This window comes from Hydra vulgaris, chromosome 01 (assembly GCF_038396675.1).
Source record: "Hydra vulgaris chromosome 01, alternate assembly HydraT2T_AEP".
Taxonomy (NCBI): domain Eukaryota; kingdom Metazoa; phylum Cnidaria; class Hydrozoa; order Anthoathecata; family Hydridae; genus Hydra; species Hydra vulgaris.
Genome location: NC_088920.1, coordinates 12,309,998 through 12,332,179, shown reverse-complemented (window position 1 = coordinate 12,332,179; position 22,182 = coordinate 12,309,998). Strand labels below are relative to the sequence as shown.

At 25.0% G+C, this 22,182-nt stretch overlaps 1 protein-coding gene across 1 annotated transcript in view; it reads right to left on the bottom strand.

The window, feature by feature from the left end:
* LOC100207477 (DNA polymerase epsilon catalytic subunit A) overlaps positions 1 to 22,182 on the bottom strand; it is a 79,284-nt gene that overhangs the window by 14,618 nt on the left and 42,484 nt on the right. The window contains exons 35-56 of the mRNA XM_065787417.1: positions 21,794 to 21,926; positions 18,919 to 19,015; positions 18,704 to 18,758; positions 18,341 to 18,424; positions 13,051 to 13,157; positions 12,855 to 12,900; positions 12,022 to 12,104; positions 11,690 to 11,783; positions 9,821 to 9,905; positions 8,784 to 8,856; positions 8,576 to 8,666; positions 8,296 to 8,474; positions 8,039 to 8,153; positions 7,634 to 7,690; positions 7,386 to 7,477; positions 6,210 to 6,299; positions 6,046 to 6,130; positions 5,624 to 5,706; positions 5,373 to 5,493; positions 5,159 to 5,278; positions 1,825 to 1,896; positions 1,047 to 1,163 (exon numbers count right to left, since the gene is read on the bottom strand). Coding sequence (XP_065643489.1) covers positions 1,047 to 1,163; positions 1,825 to 1,896; positions 5,159 to 5,278; positions 5,373 to 5,493; positions 5,624 to 5,706; positions 6,046 to 6,130; positions 6,210 to 6,299; positions 7,386 to 7,477; positions 7,634 to 7,690; positions 8,039 to 8,153; positions 8,296 to 8,474; positions 8,576 to 8,666; positions 8,784 to 8,856; positions 9,821 to 9,905; positions 11,690 to 11,783; positions 12,022 to 12,104; positions 12,855 to 12,900; positions 13,051 to 13,157; positions 18,341 to 18,424; positions 18,704 to 18,758; positions 18,919 to 19,015; positions 21,794 to 21,926 — 2,079 coding nt within the window. The remainder of the gene's footprint in view (positions 1 to 1,046; positions 1,164 to 1,824; positions 1,897 to 5,158; positions 5,279 to 5,372; positions 5,494 to 5,623; positions 5,707 to 6,045; positions 6,131 to 6,209; positions 6,300 to 7,385; positions 7,478 to 7,633; positions 7,691 to 8,038; positions 8,154 to 8,295; positions 8,475 to 8,575; positions 8,667 to 8,783; positions 8,857 to 9,820; positions 9,906 to 11,689; positions 11,784 to 12,021; positions 12,105 to 12,854; positions 12,901 to 13,050; positions 13,158 to 18,340; positions 18,425 to 18,703; positions 18,759 to 18,918; positions 19,016 to 21,793; positions 21,927 to 22,182) is intronic.

Sequence of the window (22,182 nt, the reverse complement as noted above, 5' to 3'; positions counted from 1 at the left end):
TCTCTTTTAGAATCTGCTTTTAAAAAAATATTTGGAATTGATTTTTTTGAATAGTATTAATTTCAGTAAAATGACTTTTGTGGGGCATATCGGGACAACAAGCTATTTATATAATTGAAAATATTACTACCATTTGGTGATGCTGTTTACAGTTTAATGATTTTGTTTTTAATCTAAAATATTATTTTTCTTATTTAGAAAAGCAATTTTAGTGATAAATTTAAAAAAATTCTTTTTTTTATAACGTAAGTTCAACTTTAATAGTGTTTTATGTAAACAAAGAAAAAAATGGGATGAAATGCAGTTTTAGCTGAAAAGGAACTTAAAACTAAAAAAGCTGCTAATACACATATGGCATATTTAAGTTTGCTCTACATTGGCGTATTACTAATAAGCCAGCTCATCAAAAATGTTGTCAAATAGTTTCAGGATATTTTTTGTGTGATTTATGATCCATAAAATTTTTTTGTTTAATTTCAAATTTAAACTACTAAATTTGAAATTAAACAAAAAAATTTAGTAGTAACCAATTCAATAATATATAGGTTAGAGAAGAGCAGAGGTATTTTATAATAAAACACACAAAAAAAAAATTTTATTTTAGCTGTTGTTTCTTTTTTGTGGTGTATGGGTGTAAGGGCATGTAGTTTATGGGTATGTTACTTTTTTTGAGAGTTTAATGTCTGAACATATTTAGACGATAGATAGCCTTCATTATTTTATCATTTTTAAAGCTTTACAATTGACAAATAACTGCTGCTTTTTAACTGTCCCACTTAGCCCCATCCACTTGTAAAATGTAAAAGTTTTGCAAGTCTAGAGTTTCGTTACTTTGTCATAACTTAAAAAATTGTTTTTTTGCCTTTTCATTTACTTATACCAATGAATTTTATGGAAAATTATAAAAAACAGTGTTAATGATGATTAGTTTATCTGCAACTGGCATACATTTCTTAAGTGTCCCTATATGGCCCGCTCTACCCTATATTTTTTAATTATAAAAATGTATAAATCAAAATAATAATAGCAAAAAGAATACAACATACTTCTAGCTGAGTACTGATACCTCTTTTTTTCACAGGGGTATCAACACCAGATGGCAATCTTGCAGCTTCCTCAATTATATGTACATAAACAGCATGGATATGACCAGCAATAGCAATCTATAAAAAAAATGCACATATATGTATGAATGTAAGTATGTATCTACATTTTATGTATATATACAAATACATGTCCGTACATTGCACGTACATTAGTACATATATATAAATGTATATACATATGCATTAATACTTTGACTTATAAATAAACTTTGTATGTTATACATTTATATATATATATATATATATATATATATATATACACATATGCATCAATACTTTGACTTATAAATAAACTTTGTATGTTATACATTTATATATATATATATATATATATATATATATATATATATATATATATATATATATATATATATATATATATATATATATATATTATATAGCATACAAAGTTTATATCTAAGTATATATTAACTGTTACTGGTCATGGGTATGATCATGCCATTAGGGCCATGATATTGCACTTTGGTCATGGACATTTCCTTTGTAATGATAATAGAAATACATAAGTCATACAATTTGAAACAATAAATATTCCTTTCATATGTTTACTGTAACTTTAACAAATTGATCATCATATTAAAAAATTTTAAAATTTTTTAAAAATTTATTTAATAAAAAAAAAACAAAAAAAAAACTCAAGTATATTTTTATAAAAAAATAATTTTTTAATATCAAATGTATTTGCATAAATATTTACCTGAAAGAAGTTTTGGCATGATCCTGCTGTTGGAAGAAATTTGCAAATGTTCCAATTCATTTCCACTTTTTTCTTTAATAAAAATGATTGTGCTCAGCCATTGTATTTTTCACAGACACGCACTTATATCAATATATTTTATAACATTATAACATTACTCAAAGTTTCACGCAAAATAGCTATCTTTATTCAGACAAATCTTAAAAACATAACAAGAACAATTCATTAAAAATACTTTTTGATGGCATTAGTTATTGATCACTTATTTTCAAGAAAACACTTTCACTTTCACTTATACACACGATTGTTTTCTTTAATAAAGGAAATGGTGTTAAAATTATGGGATTTTTCTTCATCAAGCATAAAATGAATAATTTATGAACCACCAGGTTAAAAGCGGTTCAGCCTAATTTAAAATTTTCCATAAAAGAACAGGATTTAAACTTTATTCTTTTTAACATCTCACATTTGCAATAAAGCCCCAACCAAGAATTTGCATGTTTTGAGTAAGATTTATTAAATTTATTAAATCTCCTTTACCCCATAATAATTTTCAAAAGTAATTATATAATGACATCACTAAACTTAAATCTTGAACAATTATATTTATTTTTGATAAAACTCAAAACCTTTATGAATTTGATATTTTTCTCATACTTTCGTATGAGATATGATATCAATATTACTAAAACTTATGAAAAATCTGATATTATACAATACAACAATATTAATATGGAAGCTTAAGTAATAATAAATAAAATAATTTGGGCACTGATGATCAATTAGAATGTTTGTACTCACGTTTGTACAGCATTAATTACAATAAAGGGTCACAAGTGAGCTTTGCCATAAACCCTCAGTGCCAATCAACCCTGCTAGACCTAGGAAAAGCCAGCTTTTTCTAGCTTAGGCTTAAAAACTTTACTAGATGATATAAACAAGTTATAAATGCTACCTTTGTTCATCAATGACATTTTTAGTTCCATGATATCAATGACAAAAAAACTGTGTTTTTGTTCAATATGATATTGCTGATTTTTATCCTTCCATTTCTAAACAGCCTTGTCACAATTCCTTAGTTCACATCAAAAACTTTACTTGAGTTTAAGATAAAACAATTTATATTATTTACTAAAAATACTTAAAAAATTATAAAAAATTATTAACTAAATTTAATATAACCAACAATAACAGCAATCAGACTAGATTTACTAATATTTGAACTATTATTTGGAAATACATTATCACAATTTTTATTCAAATATTTTTACAGATTGCGATTTTTTTAATCTTTTATGTTATTCACCACCCAAGGCTGAGGCCACTACAGTTGAGGGGGATACCTTAATGTGGTCACAATGCATCTCAACTCATTAACTCCGAAACACAAACCTTTATGAACAAGGCCAATGCGCAGAAAAACAAGTTTAAAATAAATCAATACATATAGATTTAATGTGAAATTTTTCTTTCCTATTACAATTTTAAATTATGTTTAAAAATCTTTTTTCAAAATAGTTTGAAAACTTCATTTTATAAATTATTAAATAACATTATGTAAAATTATTTAAATATATTTAAAATAAAGTTAAAGCAGAAAATTATACTACTTTTCAATATCATTAAACAAAAACAAAAAAAAAATTTAACAAATATAAAATAAAAATAAAACCCAAAAAAACCCAAATTTACCCGATAAAACCCAAAATTACCCAAAAAACCCACTGGCTCATGTTTTTGCCAACCCTGATATGAGCTGGTAGGCTTTTATTTACTTTTATATACAATTAACAAATACAAATTAAGTGCTAATGGTTTATATAGAGATGACAGACTATGCTGTTTTCATAATATTAGTTGACTGCAATCAGAAACAATAAAAAAAATCTCATCATTTATTTTAAGGAAAAATTTGATTCATTTTTTTTCTTTGACGATTCACTCAAACAAATCTTTTTAGTCATAAAGAAAACAAGGTGACAATGTTAATTTGAAACATGATCCAAATGTTTTTTAAATCTATACCGGCAATGATATCTAACAGCATAAGAAATATTTCCTCAAGTAAAGAAGTATTTAATTGAGCTGCTTCTTTTTATAATAGTGCCCTTGAGTCTATTGAATTTAAAGAATGCTGTCCCAATTCTATAAAAGTTACAAAATAGTTTCATATTGGTATTTGATCATGAAACATTATTTTACTATTTTAAATTATTTTTAATTAGTCAATTTTTCCTTAACTTAATCGATAAAAGCTTCCCAAAAAATCATAAACTCCATAAACAGTTGAACCGAACTGAAAACCAAAAAAATAGCTGTCTTCTAAATATGAGCAACATCATTAAATCACACAACAATAAAATTTTATTAAATACTTCTAACTTTAATCCTCCATTGTGTAATTGCCAACATATTAACTTATGTCCACTTAATAGAAAATGTTCAGTTAAAAATGTCATTTATATATGTAATTTTAAAACAAACTCACAAAATAAAGGTATCTAGTATATTAGACAGAAAAAACATAGTAAGATTGCTTTTACAAACATAAAAATTCCTTCCTTTATGAAAGCAAACTTATTTCTAAATTTGTATGTGGTATTAAAAAGTAGGGTTTAAATCTTGTCCTTTCATAAAAAAGTTTAGACCAGGCTGAAGCATTTAAACCTGAAGGTAAATTTATGCTTGATTGAGAAATATTACATAACTTTATTACCATTGTCTTTATTAAACAAGCCAAATGAACTTGCATATAAGTATTGTCATGGAAATAAGTAAATGATCAATAACCTTAATGCCATCAAAGAGGACACTCCACAGTATCTTAAATAAAGTTTTTTGTTGTTATGTTTTTAAGATTTTTAATATAAGTTGTAATTACTTAGTTTTTACTATATTTGCTTTACTTTGGAATTAAGCACTCTTTACCAAGAAATATTTACATAATTACTACAATATAAATATATATATATATACATATACATATATTTATATATACATATGTATATGTGTATGTATATATATACACATATATATATATATGTGTGTGTATATATATATATACATATATATATATATATATATATATATATACATATGTAAATATGTGTATATATATGTATATATATATATACATATGTATATATATGTATATATATATATATAATATTATTGGTAGTAGTGTAGTGGTAGAGCGCTCGCTTCATAAGCGAATAAGCAAGAGGTTCCGAGTTTGATTCTCACCACGTTTCTGGTAGTACCGCGCTCAACTTGTTTCTCCGCAGCAGCCTTTTTCGTCAAGGTTCATGCTTTGGAGTTATAGATTGGTATATACCTGTTTTGCTAATGATACATGATCTGTATCTTCTTCATCATCAACTGTTGATATGCAGAGTTCACCATTTTTATAGAAATTATTTGGAATTTCAGAAAGGTAGATTCCTCCTTGATTAGACTAAAACATGAAAAAGTTCAGTTTAAAAGTTTATGAAAATTTATTTAAATTTATGAAAATTTATTTTAACTCTTTTAAAACTATTTTCTCTTACTTTATCCATCCAAAGTAGATATTCCCAACATGCTTTTGGTTCTAAGCGTATACTCTTAAACAACATCTTTGATAGAATGCTATTCATTATGTACTGTACATATGCCAGACCATCTTTTAATCTAGAAGTATCATTTGATACAATTACAATACTAACAAAACAGCATACTAGTACTTACAGCTCCATCAAAAGTTGCATAAAAAGTTGGATCTGAATTTATTAGTAAGTTAAAAATTACAAAAATTACAAACTTTCGCTTCTTTGTGTTGAGAATAATTTTATTAAAACTAGCATAAACAATAGTTGAACCAAGTTTTTTAAACTCTGAGATCAGCTAAAAAATACATTATATGCATTATTACAAACGCTATACCAAATGTAACGTTTAAAACAACATTATATCAAAGTTATGGTGTTCAATAAACTATATATATGTGCGTTACAGTGTGAGGATAAAACTGTAACTTATTTTAATGTAAACTTGCAAAGTGCTAAAAATTTTTAATATATATATATATATATATATATATATATATATATATATATATATATATATATATATATTTATATATATATATATATATATATATATATATATATTTATATATATATATATATACATGTAAATAAAAAAAAAATTTTTAACAGCATAAAATTATAATAAAGTTTTTACCTGCATAAAGTATTTCTTCATAAGACCATGTATAAATCTACACAAAGCTGGGTCATATAACATTGCTTCTGGTGAACGTATATATCTAGAAAAAATAAAAAGATAATAAATAACAACAACAAAAAAAAAAATTAAACTAATCTGAAATTTGACAAAAACTGTACCTATAAAAATGAATGAGTTGGTTATCAGCAAATGGATTCTTGTACGTTACAACTTCAGAAAACCAATTGAAAACCAAACTTTTCAAAATTCTGTAAACACATATATAACAATAAATACATATATAACAATGAATACACATATAACAATAAAAACACATATATAACAATAAAAAATGATATTAAATAAAAATTAGATGGATATAAAATGTCATTGATTTGTCGTACTGAAATAAAGAAAAGTTATATAAAAATCATCATTTTATAAAGACATGATTATTTTAGATTTTAAAGCATAAAAAATGATTTTTTTTTTAAATTAAAAATAAAGTTGAAAACAAAATTTTTAAAAAGTTTTTGGATTATAATTTTTTGTTCTTAAGGTATTTTTCAAAATAATACCTTTTTGATATTTTTACACAATTTCGCTTCATTCAAGTCCCAACAAAAAATAATTTTGAAAAAATTCTGCATTTTTATTAATATTAGGAATCCATTAAATAATGGTATTTATATAGAGTATCTATATAGTTCTATATAGGGTATCTATATAGAGCGATCCCTAAAAACATTTTTTAATTAAAACTTTTTAAATTCAGAGTTTTTTTATCATATCCACCCTAATATGTGTGAGTGTGGGTAAAAATGAATTTGAAAGAAATATCTTTTGCTATGTCATAAAATTATTGTATAAAATTAAAAACTGCACAATAGGTACACTAAAGCTATTTATATAAATATATTACTGTTACCCAGGAAACCAAGAACTACATATAGCTAACATCTATAATGTAAATTATAATAATATATAGTTTTCTAACTCAGAGTTTCACGTGTCCTTTCAATCATTAAGCAAGTTTCAAAAATATTAATTTTGCTACAAACTTTTAGAAAAAAACTGTATTTATTTAGGTTTATTAATTAATTTATTAATTAATTTATTAGTTATTTAATTAAGTGGAAATTTGTTCATTGTCAGTGTTAGTTATGTCTTAATAATTAGTTTTTATTTCTCCACTTTAAAAAAGTTGTTTTTCTAAAAGCTTTAAAATTTTTAAAAAAAAATTTTTTCAAGAAAAAAAGAAAGCTAATGCAAAAACAAAAAAATTAATTCAATAAAGAGAATAACAATTTGAAAAAATGAATAACAATGAAATAAAGTCATAAATTATTTTCTACCTAAACGAAGCTGAGCAAGCAGCTCCTTCATCATATGTAGTTAAATTTGAAACAGCACCTGGGCCAGAGTTTAGCATTTCTTCTAAAGAAGCCTAACAATGTACAAAACAATAAAAAATTTAATATTATTAAAATTTTGAGTATAGTAATAAAATTAAAGACAAAAACAAATACAATTTTTTTACACTCATAATTGTACCCACATAAGCAAATATAAGATGTTAAACATATATATAATTAAAAGATACCTGTTGAACAATATCAAAGCTTTGATCAACACCTTCTGCATCATGGATATGTTGCGACTTTAAAGCAATAATAAATTTCAATTAGTAGACAATTAAATACAGTAAGGCAGTCATTGATGTTATGTATAAAGCATAATGAATCTATGCAGTATCTATGTAATCTCATAAGAAGTGCACATATATTCCGTTTAAAAACAAAGTGCTAAAAACAAATAACTAAAAATATAATTTAATTATTAAAAGTTAAAACAGTTGTATCAGGGGGTAAATGACAATGATAACATGAGGTACATAAGATCAATATTATTTCAGGGGGTTTTAAAGAATAAAGTGCCCTAAAACGGTATCCAACTTAGCCTTCACTATTCTAAGCCACACTAAATGTATAAATAAAAAGATATTTACTTGTAGAACAGTGTTAACTGCAATTGCATCAAGGGATAATTCTACACAGACAGTTGAATAACAGCCTGGCTGATTAATTTCAGGACTTCCTCCCTCATCAATTTCAGTCACAATTCTAAAAAACATAATAAATAATAAAAAAAAACCATTAACAAATATATAATATTTCTAAATAATTTTTGTGTGTTATATTTATGCAATAAATGTAGCACAAAAATGTAAACAAATTATAAATCACCAATCACAATCACAATCACCTATTGTCATCTTCTTCTTTACCACCAAGATCTGGTCGATCAGTAGAGGACATCCATAGCAAATGATTATGCTTTTGTAAATGTCTGGCATAAAAAATATCAGCAGCATATAATGCAGCATCACCAGAGGGGATATTACCAATCGGAATATGGAAATAACGAGCATTTAAAAGTTGTGCCTAAATATTTTAGTTTATTTTAATGAAAAAAATGTTAAAAATTGTGTAGTTATCAAAACAACAGACATCCAACCAATCATTAAAAGAAAAAAGAAAAAGACCTCCAACCAATCATTGGTGTCCAAATAAGAATGTATAAATCTTTTAGCTAACTGTCTTTGCCAATCAAGTGCAGTAAACTGACTTATGTCGCTATAAAAAAACATCGAAATTATAGTATAATTATCATACAATAACATTTTTTTTTTCTTTTTCCAACTTCTAAATAATAATATATTGGCAACACATAAAAAAACATGTAAATCTTACATTTCAATTTTGGGCATTTCTACAATAGGATACCCTTTTAATGCATTTATTTGTGATTTAAGATGCCTTTGATCTGAAAATTTCAAATAGTTAAAAACAGTAAACATAAATAAAAAAACAAAAATGAAACAAAAATCATGTATATATATATATATATATATATATATATATATATATATATATATATATATATATATATATATATATATATATATATATATATAAACACACATAAATACACTTTAAAGTAACAGCGCTCAAAGTAATTATTTTAAGGTTGCAGATCGGCAGAAATCAAAAAAATTTGAAAGTAAACAAATAATTTTCCGAACAATCAAATTTTCCCTAAATTTTTACTTTAACACAATTTTATTTCAATTTTCTGAAAGAAACTGAAAAGAAAACTATTAGAAAACTATATTATATTCTATTGCTTATTGTATATAACAGCATAACAGAAGAAATTTACAAAAAAAGTTATTAGTTATTAGCTTTAACTTTACTAAAGTTGATGACTAAAGATGACAGCTTTAAAAAATAATTTCAGCTGATCAGACCAATCTATAAACTATAAAGTTTCATATAGTTTCAAGCAACTTGTTTCTCTGCGCAGCGGCCTTGTTTGTCGAGGTTCGTGTTTTAGAGTTATAGAGTTGAGAGAGGGTTATAACCACATGTAGCCTTCTCATCCGTAGTGGCCTTCTTGGCCTTAGGGAGGTGAATTATACATATAAAAAAAAAGCCATTCAATTTAGTTGAACTGATTTTTTTTCCTAAAGGAAATTAATCATTTCTACAACCATTTACAAACTTTATTTCATATAACAATAAAAAAAAAAAAAAAAATACAAATTGACAAAACTGTCAGTATGAAATGATAAAATAAGTGGATAACACAATGACAATTCTAGGTGGATTGTTGTGGTAATTGCGACAATGCATGTCACAATGTTCATCAGACACATAAGAAATTATAACATAATATATTTATCATTTTCTTAGTACTTTATATTTAATTAAACCATTTGAAAACTAACCTGTTTGAGCCTGCATTAGGATCATGGTGGGACCTTTTTTCTCATCTTGGTATTGTGTCAGTACACGATTTATGTTGCGAAATAACTAAAATAAACATACTAAATTATATATATATATATATATATATATATATATATATATATATATATATATATATATATATATATATATATATATTAATAACTTCTTCTTCATCATCATCATCATCATCATCATCATCATCATCATCATCATCATCATCATCATCATCATCATCATCATCATCATCATCATCATCATCATCATCATCATCATCATCATCATCATCATCATCATCATCATCATCATCATCATCATCATCATCATCATCATCATCATCATCATAAATTAAAATAAGAAAATATAAATGAGAAAATATGAAATTAAAACAAGAAAACATAAAATTAAAATAAGAAAATAAAAAAATTTAACTTAAACGCAAATAATGTATGAAAATAAGAAATTTAGACAAAATATGAGAATATGTAAATAAAATAATAATATATGAAAATAAAAACTATATACAAAAATATGCAATAATGATGTGAAATAGTATCAAGTAAATAAAAAAACAAGAACCAAAATGGAAAAAGTGATAAAGGCTTTTTGTTATTTTCATTACTTTAAGTTACCAAGAAACAAACATCTGAGACACATGAAACCCGCATTCAGTCACAGATCACAGCTTCCAGCTTGTGTTAGTGAGTTATCTCTGTTGATCACAGTGCTGATTGCGTTTCTTATACCAGATTTGCCAGAACACTTTCTTCCTTTTCTTTTAATAACTTCAGAATCTGGTATATTGGCAAGAATTTTGTTTGCAATGTTCGAAACACAGCTATACAACAATCCTAAAGACTTCATTGCCAATGTTACACTGTATTAAGTCATAACACTCTGGACGCATGTAGTGTACAACTTTTCTTTGATCTTGCACATCTTGCTGTTCAAAAATAATTCTTACCAACACGGAAATCTTACTCTTGCTCTTGATGCCTCTTCTGATCTGAAGATTTTCATCATTTCATTTTCAGATTTTTTAAAAAGATCTTAGGAAGATTTTAATTTTTCCAACAATGAAATATTATAAGTATTAGTTTTGCTTTGCCACTGCAATCTGCAATGCATAAATTATGCAATAAAACATAAATTATATACATAGAAACTCATAAATGCCCTTAGTAAACCAAGACTAAACACTTTAGAGAACACCCAAAACAATGATTTAGTCTCCAATTATTTTATTTAGCAATACCACCTAAGAGGAAAAATAAAGTAGTCCATAATTACAAAGCCTCAAAAACAAACATGCAATTTCAGACTGTTCCACATTCTTGGTTTGCGGGCGCGTGTGTGTGTATTATATAATTACATTGAAAACAACTAGTGCAACTGTTATAAGATTGAAAGTCTTAATTTTTTTTGTGAAATTGACAATTCTGTTTTTTGTGTTTCTTTTGAGATTTTTTGTTACAGAACAATTAAGTATCGGATTGAGGATGTCAACATTAAAAATTAGAAAACAATTAAGTATCGTGTTGAGGATAATGCCAACATTAAAAAATAGAAAATAAAAACAAAAAATGTAAAACGGAGTAATCTATTAAAATGAAATAGAGTATTTTTAACATTTTTGTCAATTTTTCAATAAAACATGGCATTCAGTGATTCACCTATATAGCTACATTAAACTAGCGTTTTTAAAATAAATCTAATGCACCTACATTTATATACATATACACATTAATTACATAGTTTATGGGATTTGATATCCAAATAGAATTGTCTAAATATCAATCTATTAAACCTTGTCATTGATAAAAGTTGAAAAATACAAAAAAATTTTTTACTATTTTTGAATCTGTTTCAACTTGCACATCAAATGTGAAAGACACAGTTTCTGGGGGATTATATACTTCATCTTGTTCTTTTCGTTCAAGAATTCTAAATAATTTTAAAACATAACGATAAAATTCAAAGTAAAAGATTTTCATGGATGAATCATTGTTCGAATAAATAATTAATAGCAGAAGAACATTAATCAATATTGAAACATATCATTATCTAAATTATTGCTCATTTACTACAAAACATATTATGATTGAACCTAATGAAACATTTTATGATTGAACCTAATAAAACATGTTATGATCTAATCTACTGAAACATGTTATATCCAAACCTATTAGTCCTTTCTGTTGTATACATGTTTGATAAGTTTGGCATTTGGTTGCTTCGAACAGTATTTAAAATAAACACATACACCTAAAAATGATTAAAACAAGACTCAAGTAAAAAATCATAAATATTTAATTACTAATAGATCATATATTCCATAATACAAAAACATATACGAAATTTAACTAAATTACAAAATATACGACTTTATAATGGAACTTAGAGCTTCATGTAATTTGGCAATCCTGTGAACCCTATAAACTATGCATAAATACAAAGATTCTATTCATAGAAAATTCATATTTCTTAAGTAATAAGTAAGAAATAGTATCTAAAGACAAAAGAAACAAACTCATAATTTGACATTGGTGATTAATCCAATTTTACACTACTTTGCTATACTTGTATTGTTTCAAGCACAGATTTCATTCTAGTGTTATTTTTGTATTTTTTACAAAGTTGACTTAAAATATATATGTATGACTGATAATTACAAATAGCATCACACTTTAAGTTCCATCATAATAACATATATAATAAAACAAAATATGTATAATGAAACAATATATATATATATATATATATATATATATATATATATATATATATATATATATATATATATATATATATATATATATAAATATATATATATATATATATATATATATATATATATGTATGTATATATAAATGTATAAAAATAAAAACATATGTATATGTATGTATGTATATATAAATGTATAAAAATAAAAACATAAATAAATATAAATATAAAACAATTTATAATGAATAAAAATAGCTTAAGTTTAATTTTATAAAAAATTAAAAAATTACTTTTTGTAGAGGAGATAAAAAAATTACAAAAACAGCACGACTTTCACTAAAAAAAAAAAATCATGGTGAATAAAATTATTATTAATATTTAGAACTATATAAATATAAAATAAAATAGCATTGTATAATTGTACATGTTTAGTAAAAAAATCTGTAATTTAAAAATATCATTTGAGAAATTGAAAAAAGGACTCACAGTTGTGCATGATAAAAGAATAAATGTTTTAACGACTGAGATTCTAGGTAAGAATGTTCTGCCAATGTTTTGTAATCAAGTTGACTTATATCAAATGAATCGACATCCTAAATAAATAAATAGCAAAATTCTATCAATTGATTATCTTAATGAAAAAAAATTTGAAACATTTTTTTTAACACTTAAACAAGTCAAGTTTTATAAAAATTGAAAACATTTGAAACTAAACTTTGTGAAATTTTATTATCAACAGGAAATTATATACTGCAAACTTTATATTTATCAAAGTTTTGAACATACATACATACAAACAGATATATAAGCCGGTGAGAACCAGCATGGTGTAAGTCAACATTTCTTCATTTTGAGGTCTAAGGAAGGTTTTATTAGATTTAGCATAGAGAAAACCCTACTAAAAAAAAAAAACAGTTGCAAGCTTCTTTACATAAACTTATACCTTACACCAGTTTCAAATTTAACATATCGATGCTTTGTAATCATAAATATTGGCTTAACTAAATTTTTTTTTTTTTTGACTTACACCATGTTGTTTTTCACCGGCATATATATATTATATATATATATATATATATATATATATATATATATATATATATATATATATATATATATATATATATATATATATATATATATATATAGATATATTAAGGTTATGATTTTTTTCAACCCCATGCTTCTGTACTGTAGTTTGATGAACTTTTACCTAAAAAGCACGAAATGAACTATAATTTGCATATCTTTTAAAAAAAGTTCACAACACCATTAAAAAATTGATTTTGACATAAAATCGATTTTTCAATGGCGGGGTTAACTTTTTTCAAAAGTTATGCAAATAATAGTTTATTTCGTTCTTTTTAGGTAAAAGTTCATCAAACTACAGTACAGGAGCATGAGGTTGAAAAAAAGTCATAACCCTAACATATACAGTATGTGCCAAAATTGTCACAATGTTTGAACAAAAAAATATTTTATATATATTTTAATAGAAAAGCTGTGAAGAAAAATGAAATTTTAGTTTTATTAATTAAATTTAAGACTAAGCTAAGTAAAAATATTTCTTTTTGTTAAATTTAGAAGATATGGAAATTTTTTTTAAATTTTTATGTGAAAAGCTAATAGCGACAATTTTGTCGCGAATGAAAGCAATTAACATATTTGTCCACAGTTAATTAAGCATACGACATAAATTAATAGCCTTATGACTAAAATGATTGAGTTATCAACTTTTTACAGATTTTTAACGATTAAATATCATTTAAAGTTTGATTTTGTTTACAAAACATAAAAAAGGTATTGTTATTATCATCATGAGGAAAATAAATCTCGAACTAGAAAAAAATATTGTGGAAAGGCTTAAATCCGGACAATCTTTTCGTGAAATCGCTGCTGAGTTCGGAAAGTCTTATAATCTCATATATAAAATCAAATTGCGCAATAATTTAGAAGTAAATAAGCCTAAAAGTGGTTGAAAGAAAATGTTTACAACAAGAGACCAAAGAACAATCGCTCGTTCATTTGCTAAGTCTAAAACTGCAGTTGCAATTGCAAGTCTAAAACTGCAAAGGATGTTACTAATTTAATGAATAACAGCTATTGGACTCATGCTTCAGTGCGGACAGTCAATAGAGAGCTCAAAAGAATTGGTTTTCGATCCAGAAGAAAGATCAAGAAGCCATTGTTAGTTTCTCGTCACCACCAAGCTCGTTTAAATTATGCTAAACTTCATGCACATATGACTTTTGATGACTTTTATGACTGGATTTGGACAGATGAAAGTAAAACTAATATGTTTGGATCAGATGGTATAAGATATACTTGGAGAAAGCCTAATTCACCATTAAGTGCTCGAGATTTTACACCAACCGTTGAATATGGCAGAGAAAAACTCTTGTTTTGGGGATGTTTCCGAGCTTGTGGAGTCGGTGAATTAGTGAAAATTAATGGAATAATGAACGCTGATGACTATATCAACATCCTTAATGTCGGATATTTGAAGTCCCTTTGAAAATGGGGCAGAACTGTTTGTAACACAATGTTCATGCAAGACAACGACACCAAGCATAAGGCTGATAAGACCATTAAATTCCTTCACAAGAAGAAATTGAAAGTCGTTGACTGGTCAGCACAAAGCCCTTATCTTAACCCGCTCGAAAATTTATTGGCAATAGTTAAACAACGGGTCTACAACTTTCCTACTCCACCTAAGAATAAGGATGAACTTTGGGGTCGTGTACAAGAGGTTTGGTACTGAATTACACCCGAGGAATGCCGCAAATTGGTTGCTAGTGTTCCTGAAAGAATTCAGGCTGTAATTAAATCTAAGAGAGGATACACTCGATATTAATTTACTACAATATGTTGTTTGCTTTCATTTGCGACAAAATTGTCACCATTAGCTCTTCACAAAAAAAATTTAAAAAAAATTCAATACCATCTAAATTAAATAAAAAGCAATATTTTCAGTTAGCTAATTCTTAAATTTAATTAATAAAACTAAAATTTCATTTTTCCTCACAGCTTTTCTATTAAAAAAAATATAAAATATTTCTTTGTTCAAACATGGTGACAATTTTGGCACATACTGTATATATATATATATATATATATATATATATATATATATATATATATATATATATATATATATATATATATATATATATATATATATATATATATATATATATATATATATATATATATATATATATATATATATATATATATATACAGTATGCAAAAAAAAAAATCATACACTTGAAAAATAAATCATAATTTTAAAGATTGCATCAAAAAAATGAATTTTCTGTTCAAATATTTCAAAGTATTTTTTAGATATCTTATCAAGTATTGTTTTAAGAGTTTATTTGTGTATTTGTGAATTCATTGCTTTTCAAACCTATTGAATTTTACACAATTGATCTAATGATGCATAAAATTGACTGCAAAAAAAATAATCGTACAGTTCAAAAATAATGTCAAATTGATCAAATTTCATAATTCCATCAAATTAGTATTGGCTGGGGCCTCCTTTAGCCTTGGTGGCCTCATCTAGATGATTTGGCATTGCGTTGATCAAATTTTGGGTCTCTTCTGTTGCTATATTATCCCATGCCCTCATTATAGCTTCTTTCAAGTTGTCTTTGCGTTTAAATGTTCGTTTGCCAATTTTTCTGTCCAAAATATACCACCAATTTTTTATTGGATTTATGTCCGGATTTTGAGATGGCCATTCCAAAACACTGATGTTATTTGTGTCAAAGCATAACTTCATTTTCTCAATTGTTAAAGAGCATAGTTTGATTGGAACTGTTGCTAGTGTGGCTGGTAGAGGACGAAAACGCAAGACCACTAGTGCAATTGATCAAAATATCATTGATGTCATCATTAATGTGAAGAAAAATAGATTTGCTTTGGCAGCTAAATTAGCTTTCAAAATTCGAGAAGATCATAACATCACAGCAACTCCTCAAACAATCAGAAATTGTAAAAGAGAACAAGGATAAAGAGGCAGAGTGATTCAAAATAAAAGTTTTTTATTTTCTAAGCAAATAAAACGTTGACTTGAATTTGCATCAAAGTAGTTAAAAATGCTGATATCATATTGGAAAAAAAATTTGTGGTCAGATGAGTCAAAATACCATCTTGTCTCATCACATGGGGTCCAAAAAGTGTGTCAAAAAAAGGAGAAGCTTATAAATTGAGTTGTTTGTGAGGTAGTGTAATGCATGGAGGAGGAAATGTGATGGTTTGAGGTAGTATGAGTTGAAAAGAAGTGGGGAAATTTACATTTATTGATAATAAAATGGATGCTTCAATGTATTGTGAAATCCTCAAAGCTAACTTGCAACCATATACTTAAAAATTGAGAATGGGAAGCGATTTCATACTCCAGCAGGATAACAATCCAAAACATACCACTAAAAAAACAAAGGTCTACTTTGACATAAATAATATCAATGTTTTGGAATGGCCATCTCAAAGTCTGGACTTGAATCCAATAGAAAATTTGTGGTATATTTTGAATAAAAAAATTGGCGACTGAGCATTTAGACGCAAAGACAACTTGAAAGAAGCTATAATGAGGGCATGGGATAATATAAAGACAGAAGAGACCCAAAATTTGATCAATGCAATGCTAAACCATCTAGGTGAGGCCATCAAGGTTATATTAAATTATAAATGACTATGTTCCATATATTTTGATCAATTTGACATTATTTTTGAACTGTACGATTATTTTTTTTGCAGTTAATTTTATGCATAATTAGATCAATTGTGTAAAATTCAATAGGTTTGAAAAGCAATGAATTCACCAATACACAAATAAATTCTTAAAACAATACTTGATAAGATATCTAAAAAAAACTTTTAAATATTTTATTGGAAAACTCATTTTTTTTGATGCAATCTTTAAAACTATGATTTTTTTCTAAGTGTACAATTTTTTTTTTTGCATACTGTTTATATATATATATATATTTTGCATACTGTGTGTTTATATATATTTATATATATATATATATATATATATATATATATATATATATTTTGCATACTGTATATATATATATATATATATATATATATATATATATATATATATATATATATATATATATATATATATATATATATATATATATATTTTGCATACTGTATATATATATATATATATATATATATATATATATATATATATATATATATATATATATTTTGCATACTGTATATATATATATATATATATATATATATATATATATATGTACATATATATATATATATTTTGCATACTGTATATATATATATATATATATACATATATATATATATATATATATATATATATATATATATATATATATATATTGCATACTGTATATATATATATATATATATATATATATATATATATATATATATATATATATATATATATATATATATATATATATATATATATATATATATATATATATGTATATATGTATATATATATATATAAATATATATGTATATATACGTATATATATGTATATATGTATATATATATATATAAATATATATGTATATATATGTATATATATATATATTTTTTTTTGCATACTGTGTGTGTATATATATATATATATATATATATATATATATATATATATATATATATATATATATATATATATATATATATATATATATATATAATGTCATATATATATATATATATATATATATATACAATTAAAAGCAAAAAAAAAAGTCTTACTCTTCCATTTAATGCTCTAGCAACATTTCTGTGAACTTTACATAAACAGCCGAGCTTTGTCACAGCACGAATATCTAGTGGAACCTATAAAAAATTATCTATTACATAAATGTATTTGCTTTAATTCATGTTTCAAAAGGTCAAATAAAACTTAAAAAAAGAGTAGTCTCCTTGACTGTAGTGGGGGAGGGGGAGCAACTCTGCAGGCTTGGGAGGTAAATTTGATAATAAAAAATAATGTTAGAACTGTAAATATTGCAAGTTTCTTTATTTCTGAAAAACAAGATTTTTCAGAAATAAAGAAACTTGCAATTGGTTGTTTTAGCTGAAACAATACTAAATGAACACAAAAAATTATCAAACGTGTGTTTCATAGATCCCTTCAAAATCAGGCGAAGACAAGTCTGCAACAAGCTCACTACAAATGATATAAAAATAGAAAATTCAATTAAACTAAAATAATTAATTAATAAAAACTAATAAAAAATACTTTTTTTTATTTATATCTAATTATTATTTTTTCATATTAGTTTAAAATTATTATTATTATCACTTAATTAGCAATTTAAATTTAAAACCTGCTGTAATCTTTATAAATGACTTCTGGTATTGAATACTCATACAAAAAAAAAGAGGGTTGGGATCGAGGAAGAATTTTGTTAACTTTTCGCCATGCTAAAAAGTTTTTTTAAATCAAATGAGTTGGACAATACAAAATAAATTAAAATTAAAATTTAATTATAAATGACTATGTTCAGAAATTTAAAATATACTATCAGAGTACCCCAAAAAAGTTAATAAAAATAGTAGTATGGATGTCTGGAAACCTCATTTCCATCCTCAGAAAAATCTGAAAGGTATCATATTTTTAGAAAATTAACATTGAAAATATGCCTAAAAAACATTGAAAGAATTTAAAATTTAATTATGACAGAGTTTAAAATTTAATAAATAAAATGCACATGTCCATATACCAACTTTTCAAGCTTTGTATTTGTATTATTAAGCTTTGTATTTGTACATCAGCGTCTGCTCTAAGTTGGTGAAAAACATTTTTTAAGAAATGTTTTGTATTTTTTTTTTCATGTAATTTTTTTTCATTTTAGCTATATAATATATTAAATACTCCTCTCTTCTGCTCTCCTCCTCTCTCTCGCTCCTCTGCTCTCTGAAAACAGTGGAGAATATAATTTTAAACGAGGTCATAAACTATTTCAAAAGATTAACTGCAGTTGCTGCCTCGAAAAAAACAACAAATGCATTAATTTGCTAGGTCAAAAATACTTAAAAATAATTATGATAAAGATTCCTAAAATATATAATTATCTTATTTTAAAATGTATTATGTTAATATTAATGAGGAAAAATTATTCATGTTACACTTGGTATTTCAGAAGGTGCTCAGAGAAAGATTTCTTTTAATGAGATAGATGCTTTGATAAATCCAATTTGATGGTTAGTTTAAGTCAAATAAAATGTTAAAAATGTTGCAAAAAAGTGGGTTCAAGTTTAAGTCAAATATGAAAAAAGCCCTGGACCAAAGTAAACAACTTTCTTACTCTTATGTTGTTGAATCAATAGACTTTCAAGAAAAGGGAAAAAAATGATAATCATGTCACAGTAAAAAGAGACTTGGATTATGTGAAAGATATTACAACATTTCTGGATTTTGTAACGGAATATAGAGGGCAGGATCCAAAATATTCGTTTGTAAAGGCTAAGATGGATTCAGGTTATTTTAATTCCATTTTATAACAGAATTATTTAATTTTACTACCTATCGTTTTAAAATATAATCAATTATAAATATACCTATAAATATATATTATAAACATGAAATATTACAGTCTCTCTTTCTCTTTATACTACAGTCTCTCTCTCTCTCTCTCTTTATGTGTGTGTGTGTGTATATATATATACACACACACACAAACACCACACACACACGCACACATATATACACACACATCTGCAGGATATCCATTGAAAAGTGTGAAAGACTATAAGGTATCTGTATTTCAATAAACAAGGAAAAAGCAGAATATAAAAAATTCAAATTTTATCATTTATCCTAAAGTTATTGTTTGTGATAAATGAATAAAAAACTATTATTTCCATATATTTAGAATGTCATCAATCCTTGTCTGCTCAAGATAGAAGACAAATCCTTACCTATAATAAAAGAAGTTCCGTTACCAGAATTTCACCATCTGATGGGATTTGTTAACTATGTGGCATCGTTTATAATGCAACTTTGGTATGGATTTACCAAATGGGTAATGAGCATTGGATGCCTTCGGAAAGAGAGGAACATATGAAGGAAACATATGTAGGGAAATACATAAAAGTTGTGACCAACTGTAGTTAATAATACCTATTGAACTGTGCCCTCTCTTGGAAACAATGAGAAAGTTTAATAAGGTTGTTCATGGTGTCTTTCACTATAAACTAGACCCAGACTACTCAGTCTTGATTAAAAGTTTTACTCAAAGTTACAAGGATGCGCAAGACTATTGCAGAGAGGTAATTTTAGTCTTCTTTAAAAATTTTAATCAAAGTTATTGATTTACATTCTAAAAGTATGTTTATTTAGTTTTTAGGTAAACAGCTCACATTTACCTGAAAGGTGCATGTCGTAACTGCTTATCTGGAAGCAATTGTTTGTGTGAGTGGTCTCTCTCTTGGACAATATAATAAGCAGATATCCGAGTCCAATTTGAAAAAATGTTATAAACAGGTATGCAGCCTCACAGTATAGCAATAATAAAGTCTTCAGTTCGAAGAATTTGTAAATCATTGAATATATATAGCAAAAACAATATTGAAATCATGTTGAAAGAATGTTTAAAAAAAATAAAATATTAGTGAATACAATTTATTTTTAAAATATTTTATTTGGTATTTATTATATAGTGTTATTATATATTAGTAATACCAAGTAAAAAATTTTAAAAGAAACTGGGGCACTAAAGATTTTAAAGGATTTTTTAGGAGGGTAGGGGGGGAGGTCTAAGACCCACTAGCCGTGGCACTGTGTGGCATACTATGTTTCTAAACTAATTTCAAGCAGATAAAACATTTTTAAATCTATTTAAAGCAAAATTACAGAGCTTGAAAATTTAGTATATACACATTTATTTTTTAATTTTAATATTTATAATGAAGCAATTTATCTTTTAATTTTACCTTTAAAATGACTTTTTGGCAGATTTTTAATGTCAATTTTCTAAAAATATGTACCTCTCAGATTTTTCTGATGATGAAAATGAAATGTCAAGACATCCATATTACAATTTTTATTAACTTTTTTGGGGTACTTTAATAGTAAACTTTAACCTTAAATTTCTGAACTGTGTAGGGTATTATAACGCATAATATTACCATATATGCATTTTGCAATTTAACTCGTCACAACAACTTTATTATTGAAACTATTATAATATGTATAATTACTTGCGCCATCTCCTGATTTAAGTTTACGGGAGTTGACATAAAAAACGCGTGGTACTGTTACATTGATAGAATGAAGATCATTGTTCACCATCACAAATAAGTTGAAAATACCAGGAGTATCTGTTTCAGCTATCTAAAAAAATTTGAAAAAAGAAAGAAATAATAAAGATTTTTATGTTTTTAAAATTCTAATAAAGTCAATAACAAATGAATAATTAACTAACTAATTAATAAAAACTCACAAATTGATGATCAAAATTAACTAATTGACAAAAATTAAAAAACTAATTGACAATTAAACTTAATATTAAACTAAAAAATATTAAAAATCAATAAACAGAACTATCTAAAAAATTTAAAAAAAAAGAAAGAAAATAAAGATTTATGTA